The sequence below is a fragment of the Mastigoproctus giganteus genome, chromosome 2 (genome assembly GCF_048544385.1).
Source record: "Mastigoproctus giganteus isolate SK-2022 chromosome 2, ASM4854438v1, whole genome shotgun sequence".
Lineage (NCBI taxonomy): Eukaryota > Metazoa > Arthropoda > Arachnida > Uropygi > Thelyphonidae > Mastigoproctus > Mastigoproctus giganteus.
This window is the reverse complement of record NC_143576.1, coordinates 96,955,076-96,967,860: the sequence shown is the minus strand read 5'-3', so window position 1 is coordinate 96,967,860 and position 12,785 is coordinate 96,955,076. Positions and strand designations below refer to the sequence as shown.

Here is a 12,785-nt window from a genome sequence, read left to right as displayed (position 1 = left end):
ATTTAACTTTGTGAATTGGTAAGGTAATAAAGTTGAATTTGTGCTTTATATCTTGTGCTTCCTATCGCTATTTGGGTTAAAGCAGGGTCTGCAGTATTTTGTTGGGAGATCCCTGGGTTAGGTTCTGTGCAATTAAACTTGTGCTTGTTTGAGACCATAAAAAATTATGACTTCGAAGCATGCAGTTCATGACTTTTAAAGAGTTGTTGCTTAAGGGCTTTATGGCACAAGGACAACTTTTAAAGAGAGCAGAAGTTACACAAAATCTAGATGCTGCAGAAGAGACTGTGCTTAGCAGTGATGTAAGAGGAAGAAAATTAAATGAATGTACATTATCTGACATATAAGTATCACAGTTTGTGAGGTAATACGCTTGTTCAATTATTACTATTTAAACTACTACTATTATAAAAATAAAGTTGAAATATTAAGTTATTACTGCTATAAAAATTAAGTTTCCGATAGTTATAAAAAAAATGGTGTATTTTTATTAGCTTTTGGAATGTAACCCCCCCCCCCTTTTTGTACTGGGTCTCAGTCCTGTATAAGATGTTTCGCATTAAACGAGATTTTGTAGGAACCAAACTACTGTGTTATATGCACATGTACTACATAAACCAGACACGACACTTTTTCCTTGCTTTTGCAGTTGTTCTGCATTCCACACAGAGTACATGCGGCACAGATGTGGAAAACCACCAGTGGTGACTGACCCTAAATACTATGCCGCTATGCACTAGAAATTAAATTTCACTGATGAAAGACAACATTTCACATTAAAATACAGCCACAGGATTGTTAACTACTAAAGTATGTTTTCAAACCTTAACTTGTCTAGGATTTTTCTGTCTTTGGATTGTCTGTTAAACATCAACTGATTATGACTACTTTATTATTATTACTAGCCACATAGTGCAAGGAAGCCTGGGGCTTATGCTGCACCAGCCAAAAAAAAATTTCCGAGGTGAGTTACCGAGAGAGAGAGAGAGAGAGAGAGAGAGAGAGAGAGAGAGAGAGAGAGAGAGAGAGAGAGAGAGAGAGAGAGAGAGAGAGAGAGAGAGAGAGAGAGAGAGAGAGAGAGAGAGAGAGAGAGAGAGAGAGAGGAGAGAGAGAGAGAGAGAGAGAGAGAGAGAGAGAGAGAGAGAGAGAGAGAGAGAGAGAGAGAGAGAGAGAGAGAGAGAGAGAGAGAGAGAGAGAGAGAGAGAGAGAGAGAGAGAGGAGAGAGAGAGAGAGAAGAGATGGGAATCACCAAGAAAGAGAAGAATAATGATATCCAGCTCAGGGCCCTGGGTGTGCAAAGCCCACACTCACCAGATGTGAGCTCCTGGGATTTTAAGAAAGACACTGTATCAGATTTTGCACCTTTCACCAAAAATGCACAGTCAATGTTTTATTTATAAGAATGGCACTGCTGTTCAGACTAGATTATCGAAAGCATCTTCTCTATAGAGAAAAATTTGAATTCAGTATTCAAATTTTTTTTACCCTGATTATATAATCTCTGACACTCAGCATTCCGATGAGGAAATATTACAATGGCAAGAATGACTTAGGATAATTTGATATATTGAATGCTTCCTTGTTCACTTGTCAGTTCCCCAACCAAGGCTCACTATACATCAATTCTTTCTTTTTGCACAATAGTGTATGCAGTTATCACACTGTAACTGAAAGAGCTGATGCTATAAAACATTTGTTGTTTCACCTATTCCCTTATCTTTAATAAAGCCAAGGAGTACTGGAAACATGTCCTCAAAAAATTTAAAATTTGAAAATAATGCGCTGCCAATTGAAGAAATTTGTGTTCATCATCATCAGCCATTTTCAATCCACTGCAGGATGAAGGCCTCTCCAGCAACTTTCCAGTTCCTTCTGTTTTGAGCACTGGCCATCCATTTACTACCCATAAACTCATGAATTTCATCTATCCATCTCCGCCTTTGTCTTCCAGGTTTTCTTCTTGCTCCTCTTGGATACCATTCTGTTATTTTCTTAGTCCATCTGTCATCATGTCTTCAAGATATGTGTCCTGCCCAAGACCATTTTAGTTCTTTAGTTTTGATAAGAATGTCCTTTACTTGAGTTTGCTGCCTAATCCATGTGTTTCTCTTTTTATCTAACAGTGTGATTCCCAATATAATTCGTTCCATTCTTCGCTGTGTAGTTCTCAGCTTCTCTTCCATTCTTTTGGTGAGTGCCCAAGTTTCACTTCCATAAGTCATGGTGGGGAGTATACATTGATTCATTATTTTACGTTTCAGACAAACTGGGATATTGTTCTTCAGTATCTGACTATATTTCCTGAATGCTATCCATCCAAAATTTATTCTTCTCTTGACTTCCAGCCATATATCATTATTACAGCTAATAACTTGTCCTCCCAGATAAGTATATGACTCCACCTTTTCAATTACTGCTCCTTCAATCATTATATCCCTTTCTGTGGCATACTTGTTCATCATTACTTTTGTTTTAGCCATATTCATCTTTAGTCCAAAATCCTTACTAACTGTGCATAACTGATTAAGATTTTCCTCTAATTCTTTGGGATGTGGCTTATGACCACAATGTCATCTGCAAATCTTAAATGGTTTAGGTACTCTCCATTCACATTGACTCCTTTCTGCAACCAGTCCAATCTTCTGAAAGCTTTCTCAAGGGCAGCAGTAAACAGCTTCGGAGATATTGTGTCTCCTTGTCGAACTCCTTTCTCAATTTTAAATTTGCTACTGTCTTTGTCTAGTCTAATAAAGGAGGTGGCACTCTCATATATTTTCTTCAAAATCATAATATGTGGGGTATCTATGCCTTGTCTTTCCAGTGCCCGAAACATTGCTTTATGCTGTATGGAGTCAAATGCCTTTTCATAATCCACAAATGCCAGGCATAATGGTGTTTTATATTCATTTGCTTTCTCCATTAGCTGTGATATTAAATGAAGGTGATCCATAGTTGAGAATCCAGTCCTAAAGCCAGCTTGCTCTTTCGGTTGATTCTCATCAAGTATTCTTTCTAATCTGTTAGTAATGACCCTTGTGAACAACTTGTAGATGTGGGATAACAAGATAATTGGTCTATAATTTCCAATTTCTGATTTATCTCCTTTCTTATGCAGCAAAACTATGATTGCATTATACCCACTGCTTAGGCGTCACACCTTTTCTAATGCACTTTGTGAAGAGCCTTGTCAGTTTTTGTGTTATGTCTCTTCCTCCCAATTTTAACTCTACGGTAACTTCATCTTCCCCCAGGGCTTTCTGATTCTTCATTTTCTTCAATGCATGTTCTACCTCATCAGGAAGAATATCGGGTATGCCGTATGTCTTGCTACTTTGCAATCCATCTTCCCCACTGCTGGCATCATTCTTGTATAATTCTTTATAGTAGTCTTCTGCTATTTGAATTATGCCTTCTTTGCTATTTATAAGTACACCATCGCTATTCTTCAGTTTTAGTCTCATTTGTCTTTCTGTATTACTGCTCATGGCTGCTGATTTAAATCCTTTATTTTCCCTTAATGCTTGTTCTACTTTTCTTGTGTTAAATCTTCTTACGTCCTCTCTGAGTCTCTTTCTAATGGCTTTGCATAACTCAGTATACTCAATTTTCTCCCTGTCAGTGTTTTTCTTTCTCTTCATTTGTCGTCTTCGGTTCATCATGACAAGTGTTTCATGACTAATTTTTTTCTCTTTGGATTTCTTTTGCCCTATAGGTTTCTTGGGCTTTATCACTTTCAGAAAGTTGTAATACTCCTCGTCGATATCTCGGTCCTGAGCAGTCTGCAGAAGCTCAAACTTGTTCTTAAGTTCCAGTACATACTGCTTTTTTTTCTCCTCTTCTGTTATCTCAAAGACCTTTGTATTATTTACTCGAGTCAGTTTTTTCCTTTCCTTTCCTACATCTATATCAAGTGTACATCTTACCATTCTGTGACCACTTCCAACATTTACTTTATTCAGGATGGTAACATCACTCACAATATATCTTCTGTTGGTGAGGATGAAGTCGATTTCATTAGTTGTTAATCCATTTCGACTCTTCCATGTCCACTTTCTGTTCACCCTTTTCTCGAAAAAAGTGTTCATTACTGACAATCCTTGAGATTCTGCAAATTCCACAACTCTTTCACCTCTTTCATTTCTTTCACCAATTCCAAAATTTCCTATTGTTCCCCTTTCTGCGCTGTTTTGTCTTTTTCCAACCTTAGCATTGAAGTCCCCCATAATAATAGTGTAGTGGGTTTTCTGCTCATCTAGAAGACTCTCAATTTTGGTGTACATTTCTTCAACCTCTTCATCATCATGGCTCAATGTTGGTGCATAAATCATTATAACCTTTAGCTTGTACCTCTTAGAAATCTTGAATATTAGTCTTGACACCTTTGGTGAAATACTTTTGAATTCCAAAATGTTGTTTTTAAAATCTTTATGGACCAGAAACCCAACTCCACCTTCACTCCTTTCACTGTTTCCATTGGTGTACAGCAGATTTCCACTTGATAAACTTATAAGTGATTCATTTCTTTTTCTTGTTTCAGGCAAACCGATGATATTCTAATTCACATTTTCTAATTCCTTTTCCAGCTCTAATATCCTGTCTTCACCGATGAGTGATCGTACGTTATAACAGGCCAAGTTCAGTTTCCGTGCATGGCAGCCTGGTTGTACCCAGAGATTCTTAGCACCCTCTGCTTCCACTCTGATCCCATAAGAGGGGGAGTGAAAGCTGCTAGGGACTGAGGGGCCATTTGTTTTGTCGTGCTGTCATATGCTGGAGGGTTTGATCTTTTCCTCTTCACGCTGACCAGGCATCTTGAAGAGAACCATTCTACACGTTTGTTGCCACCTAAGTGACGTAACAGGGCTTACCATCAAGAAGGTGTGGATGAGTGAATTTTCGGGAGGCAGGCCAACCTGACTTCTCCTAAATCTTCTGTAATAGAGAGATATTGGATCCATCAGTGTTTTAGGCTGAGTGTCTGATAACACACAGGATACCTGTTCCCCTCTAAGCTCCTGAAATTTGTGTTACCTCAGCATTTATGAGAACATTTTTAAGTGTGAACCTGAGCACCAGATAGTCACATGCAACCATAACGTACTTCCTTAGTGAGCAGAAAGAACAGAAACTTCTCTTATTTTAGACACTTGGACTTGCCTATGACTAAATCAGAATCATTATTCTGGTTTAATCTACTGTAGTAATCAACTTCCAAAATGGAAGATTTGAAAACTGTTGGCAAATAAATTGGCACATAACATTCTTAAACTTATCTAGGAGCAATGACTTCAGAACATAAATGCAAGGTACACTGGATCAAAGAGGAGTATGTTTGAAATTTAAAATGTTAATATACCATTTAAAAGACTTTTACCAGATGCTCACACAGTTTTCTTTTTGTTGTGGGGGGGGTTCATTTTGTCTCCTTTAAAAACTTTTGGATCAGAAACTTGATCCACAAGTCAGTGCCACTCAATAATGATTACTTACTTTTCAATTTGGTAATTCTGAAAACACGATTTGAAATACAAGCAAATTTTATAAATTTGATCATATTGCTTTTTTCACTGCTTCTAACCTCTTCTTTTTAACAGACTTGACAAAGGTGACCAAAGGTTCTCCTAATCTAGTTGCAATCTAGTTACACATTTGACCAAAGTCAGCCAACATGTACACACGTGCTTCAAAATCTTTTTTATTTCAGTGGCATGCATCAACTGAAATTGTTTAAATCTACTTTCCTTTTAGCACTTCTTTCTAGATGGTATAAATTTCTAAAAAGTATTCATCCACTTTCACAGGAAGGTATATGCAGCTCTCTTTTCAGCACAATTAATAAGATGACAAGGACAACCTATAGCTACCAAGCGATTAATCTACTCTTTTAATTCCCTTGCTACTTGATTTCAGGTCTAGCAGAACAGTGCATTAACAATGCTAAGTGCCAGACAGTTTTTTGAAGGAATCTCATATGATGATTTCAGATAATTCAGATGTCCATTGTTGTAGCCTGTAGAGTCACCATCCAATGCTGGCACTGAGAGCACTCTGCTCTTGATTTGATGATTTTTTTTATTACAAAATGTCAAGCTATATCCCCACAATGGGATATAACTTGGAATCACTTTCATTACTGCCACCTGTACAAATGCAAGCTCATACAACATCAGCAAAAATAAAAACACAAGCATCACCTGCTCAGACCACTAATAAAAAAAACTGTCTAGTTCTTTGAATTTATTCAAATTATCCACTTACAACAATAGATGAAAGTTTTTTTTTCCCAACAATCAACCACCTGTCTTAAGGCAAACATTGAAACTGGCCCATTTTTCAGACATCACTACCTCTTTTTCCCTATCCATGCAATTTCACTAAAAACGGCTTCCACCCCCCCCCCCCCCAAACATATCATTTTTGCTATTTCACTGTCAGAAAACATATTTCTGAACAACTCAGAGGAAAATTATATTCAATCACAAAAAGTTACAAATAAACAATCATCATCATCACATGAAATACATTGTCCATTTTTCAATTTCTTTCTTAAATAAACATACCATATAAACTGGTATGTTTATTTCTTTGCAAATGTCAGATTACATTGTGTTTCTCATTCTGCCACTTGAAATTGCAAAGTCAAATCCACATATGGTACACAAGGAGAATGTGTTACCTTCTTCAGATTTTGCAATACAAGGAAAGTCTTGCGCATTTGTCTTCTGAAATTTTATGTCATATTTCTTTGGAATCTTACTGAGACATTATTAAGTTACTTCACGCTACACAAGTACAGTAGAATCCCTCTTTTCCAACATGACTAGCACCAAGTAGTTGTACTAGCAATTTTAAACAAATGGATAACAGAAACCAATAATTTTTAGGAAATACAAAATTAGTTGGTCAGTTAATTGGAAAAGTTGCTTAAAGCAGGGAACCGTAAAAAAGTATACACATATATAAGAATTATGAATAAAATTCTTAATTCTTAAGAATTTTATTTTCTCTTAAAATGTGTACATTTATTTACATAAAATCAGTAATTTTCATTTGTTTGGATGGAGAAATGTAACATTCTGCAGCATAATCCATCCACCTTTTTTTTTTTTTTTTTTTTATAAATATCACTTTGTTAACTGTTGAATCAGGCTTTTGTTCAACAAAATGTAAAGCTGTATCTTGAGCACTTTTGGTCCTAAATTTGATTAAATCTCCTGTTTCTGTCATGGTGTGGTAATTTCTGCATCATCCATAGTTTTATTTTTCCAACAAATCATCATCAAGTTATGGTTAAACATTATTGAATCTATTTTTGTATGTCTTCTTACTGTAAAACTTTGGAAACTACATTTAATGAAATCAGTTAATAAACTGTTCATCATCATCTTTTGTTCATATTCTACATAATCATCTTCATATGTCATCTGTTTAGACATTCTAGAATCTTTTAATACATAGGCTGGATCAAGGATGTTACATTCAGTAGTAAATACATGGTCTTTATATGTCCCCTTCTTTGAGTCTCACAACTGAGAAGCAAAGGAGGTCAAAAAAGATTGCAGTGTGATGTAGGAACCAGCCATGTTTTTAAGGGAGAGCATCAATTAATCTAATGAGTTAGTTAGGCAGAGGCCAGTTATGAAAGAGTCTATTGTCCTATTAAACAAATGCAACAAAGATTATCACATCACACCTGATAGTTAATTCATTAATGAAATAAAGAAGAAATTCACAAAATTAAAAAAATAATAATAAAATAATTTTCACCAATTTTATTATAATTTTGTGACACATAAGATGGAGAAAAACAATGCATCTGTATGATCAGTACAATATGAGTTTTTCCAACCTGACTCTGATGTTAGAATCGAGAATTTAAATCATTTGCTTCTCCTATCATTGAGTCTAAAACCATAATGTCTTGGGGGGGGGGAGAGAGAGAGAGAGAGAGAGAGAGAGAGAGAGAGAGAGAGTTTCCCCAACAGTTCCCCCTGGAGGGAATGATCAATCTACTCCTCAAAGTGAGCCTTTAAAAATAAAACATTCATAAACTGTTTCTCCTAAAAGACAAGAACATGAAGTAATTATAAAGGCCCTGAACAATCATAATTGGCTTCTGACAAAGAGGTGAAAAAACAAGTAGTTAAGAGGTCAAAAACAATTTTTTAAGGTAACCAAAATAAAGGCACATTAAGACAAATAATGGGATTATTATTGAAATTAATTCAAAGGACGACAATTTAAAATCTGTTACATCATCTAAATTCTTATCTGACTTAAATTTACCTTAAGTCCCCTAAGGAACTTTACCCTTCAATCTTTGTTTACAACACGGATAACAATTAACTTAAATTAAGGAAGCTATGTTCCACAAATTTTGGCAATTTTGGCTTTGCAAAGAAGGAACAGACAAAGAAATCATATTTTGCTTCAAAACTAATTCTTAATCTAAGACTTTTTTCTCATATGTAAGAAGTATAGAATCTCTAGAACTTACACAAGTTTCATTTATGACCATGCATGCATAGCAAGGAGGGAGCAAATTTTGAACAATGCTAAGTAGACTTTTGTATTTCCTAAAAATTATTTGTGTCTATTATCTATTTGTTTAAAATTACTAATACAGTTATTATTTGCATTTGTGTAATATAATAGGTGTAATTGTTTCTTATTTAGACTTCAAAATTGTTTAAAATATGTATACCAATTCTGCCATCACTGTTCAATATTGATATAACAACAATATAAATGCTATTTACATATTCTGTATAAATAGCATTTATATTATACATTATACATTTATGTATTTCTGTATAAATCCTTCTAGTATTTATAAAGTGTCAATTAACAACAATACAAATGTCATTTTGTATTGTTAATAAAGTAACATAACAAAAAGCATCATTTGTGCTGCTGTCTTATAACTTAGGAATAGTGTAGTGTTAATGTGGTCGTTTCTCTTAGTGTCATGTGGTATGATTATATTAAATTGAGACTAAAATAGTGCCTCAGACCAGAGCAGAAATGCTTTAATTTCGGAGGGGGGGGGGACTGTCGATGGCAGTTCTCTTATGAATCAAGGATATATACAGTGCACTGCTTGTGACTTGCTTGCCTTGTCATCTGTAGAGGAACATGACAAGGCCAAAGACAATTTCTTAGTGTGCTTTTGAAGCAAAGAGCGTGAGGAGATTAAGCTCAAATTCAGTGTTCCAAAGGACCCGGATCAGGAGTTGAAGAACAGGGTTGATACCCTCAAAGGAATTAAGACAAGAGATCAAAATAGCACAAAGCTGCACAACTCAATGCTAGAGTTGTGCCACTCAGTGTACGTTGCCTGTAGGCATCAGGCAACAACCATCTCAACTGGCAGAGAGGTCTGGTTCCACAATAAGTAGCTATTGTTGGTGACTCTACTATCAGGGAAACAAGAATTATATTGTGTTATGATAGTACTTCTCCAAGAACCATTATTTTTCATTGTAATAGTCATTCAGTTGTTTTATAAAAAAATTATTCTTTGAACTGAGAAGTGAAGTAAGAAGATTAAAAATAATCACCTCATTCTTTCCATTATAAGAACTGTAAAGACCTGATTGAATATGTGACCTCTTTACTGTTTAGTTTAAAGAAATTTTTAGGTGCTGTTAAGCTCCCACAAATTTTTACTATATTGTAGAATAAGCTTACCTTTTAAACAAACTGATCAAAATAAACATATGTATGAATGTTATCATAAGCTGCAACAATGAATACACATGAGCATGAGAGTCTTTAGTAATCCCACTATAGCTGTTTAGTGCTACTGTTGGTAAGAAATTGGGGGGGGTTAAAGTGTATGTAAGGTCTTTTAAAGGGAAATTTTTGAAGCATAAATATTTTATGATAACCATAAGCCTGTAGTTCTTACCCAAGGTTTTTTAATTCAAGTGAAAAGTCTTAAATTTCAGAGAGAGAGAGGAAGTAATTTTGCTGAGTTTAATACTGTTAAGATTATTAATGGATTACTCCAAAGTCAAAGAAATTAATGATTTATGTTTCCCTTCCAAAAGCAGAAGACAAAGTTGGATAAATTGAAACAAGTTTTTACATACATTTCAATTTGTCTCATAGGTAAAGTTTGATGCATTTCTCAATGTACAGATGTAGGAAAACTCTTTCAATTTAAGCATACACAGAAAGTCTCTTCATTTCTCCATTTATTTAAAGTAAACAAAAGGAATCTTTTTTTAATTATAATTTTAAGGTAGTTTTGCATTTTTTTATGAAAGTAAAATATGGAGAAAAACTAAGTTTTGTAAACAGACAGAGAAACTCTGTCACCAACTATATTACAATGGTGAGATACAGGAGTCAAGCTGATTAAAAAAAGATGGATTCCTGTTGAAAATCAATAGGGTTGGCAGTTATGGTAATAGTATTTTCCAAATGATAGAATATTATTGAAAATATCAAAAACTTATGCATTATGATTAATAAAACAACAGAACAGATACCCTGTTTATATATATATATATATATATATATATATATATATATAAAATTATATTATTATTTATGTGTAGAATGTAGTAGGTATATATCTATTATTTAACTAATGCTAATAAAGAAAATACGGTGTACCCTGAGAGCGATATATGTTGAATAAAGGGGGAAGAGAGGAAAATAAAAGAGTAACGTTATAAACAAGAAGAAACAAAGTGCGAATTTTGAAAAAACGAAATGCAAATTTTGAAAAGAACGACCAAGGTAGAAATAGCATTGCAGTATCTTTCATAATTTATGTGTCTTCTTTATATCAGAAGACACATAAATTATGAAAGATACTGCAATGCTATTTCTACCTTGGTCGTTCTTTTCAAAATTTGCATTTCGTTTTTTCAAAATTCGCACTTTGTTTCTTCTTGTTTATAACGTTACTCTTTTATTTTTCTCTCTTCCCCCTTTATTCAACATATATCGCTCTCAGGGTACACCGTATTTTCTTTATTAGCAATAGTTAAATAATAGATATATACCTACTACATTCTACACATAAATAATAATATAATTTTATATATACATTATGGTTGTAGGGTACCTTTGCTCTTGCAGTGTCCCTAATCCATAATTCATATTATCGCTATTCATATCCTATTTCTCTACTAAATTTTAATTTTATTATTCGTAATTATTATATATATCTATATATCTATATATATATATATATATATAATTACCTATTTAGTATTCTCCCACCAAAAACATAGATTGTGTTTTTTTCTACATCCATACACATCTGGTGATCAAATATGAGGCGGGGACCTCCCATTGCTGCTGTATCATCGGTTATCTGAGTCCATTTGTTGGTATCAATGTCATAAACATGAAAGTCACTCTGTAAGAAATATTTAAATCAAAATTAAATGCTCAGTATTATTAAGTTATTTAATGGGGAGAAAATATATTATTTATTGAACTCTGTACAACATGCACATCCTGTAGCATCAAACTCTTATAAATTTCAAAGCTATCTACTTATATTTTAGAGTGCTCTGAAAAACTGAAATATTTCATGGGCTCACAGTGTGCATTATTTGCTTTATAGTTCTTACTACACAAGAGAGAGAGAGATCCAAAATGCCTGCCAAATAGAGACAGTTAATGAAGGGAAATGGCAATACACAGTAAACATAAAATATCTTTTAACAGACAGCTTTTTATTTTTTTTAATACCTAAAAATACCAGCATATGGACACTGCACTCTGCAAGATGGTCTGATCATGGTGTTTAAGGTTTTTGAATGGATTGAGCAAGCTCGATGCTGATGTGATTCTTCCACAGACTATACACATGAAGGGGCATAAATTCAAACATAAATTCAACCCTCCTTCCTCCTTATTAGAGGAAGGAAGGTTGCAGAATAGATGTGCAGAGGTTTGCCTTAAGCCAGGGGGTGGTTGATTGTAGGAACAAACTTTCATCTGTTGTTTTTGTGGAAGTGGATAGTTTGAATAAACTATGAATAATGGATTCTCTCTGCGCTCAAAATATTTTAGATCCAATCAAGACTTCTGATGAGGTGATTGAATCATCTGTATTTCATGACTTCTGGAAAGATATCTTCTACAAGGATAGTTTGGCAGAGGACCTGTATATTCCAGATGGATATGATGAAGATCCTGTTATCAGAGAAAAAATCTTTATAAACCATCTCTAGTTTGGAATTAAGAGCTGCATTCCCAGCATTATCATCTAGTTGGGTCCAGATGGTGTTACTCTGGTGCAATTAAGATCTATCCAAAAAAAAAATTGCTGATCGAACTTATGCACATATTTTTATGGGTTGATTATATTTCTCAATGTTTATATGATGCATACACTATCTTTTTACTCAAAAAGGTTGAATCTAAGCAACTACAAAGGGTACTAGGAAAGTTTTGCAATACAGCTTTTTTTATTTAATTTTTTCAAAGTAATTTCCTCTACATTCAATACACCTCTCCATCCTCCGAAACCAATCTTTAAACCAGTTCTGCCAAGTTTCACTAGGGAGTAAAGCACACTCGTTGTCCCAAGCCCGTAGAAGGTCCTCATCACTGGAAAACCGCCTCCCTTTTAGCTTTATTTTCACATGGGGGAACAGTGCAAAGTCGCAGGGAGCAAGGTCTGGACTGTAGGGAGGGTGCTCGAGAAGTTTCAGTCCTGTCGTGGTCAAATATTCAATGCAGGCTTTGGCGCGGTGAGCTGGAGCATTATCGTGATGGAGGTACCAGGTGTCCATTCTTGACTTTGGCCACAGGTT

At 34.7% G+C, this 12,785-nt stretch overlaps 1 protein-coding gene across 1 annotated transcript in view; it reads right to left on the bottom strand.

Annotated features, from left to right (window-relative positions):
- Positions 1-12,785, bottom strand: part of muskelin (muskelin 1) — a 577,242-nt gene that overhangs the window by 195,149 nt on the left and 369,308 nt on the right. Inside the window, exon 12 of the mRNA XM_090389985.1 lies at positions 11,220-11,377. Coding sequence (XP_090246111.1) covers positions 11,220-11,377 — 158 coding nt within the window. The remainder of the gene's footprint in view (positions 1-11,219; positions 11,378-12,785) is intronic.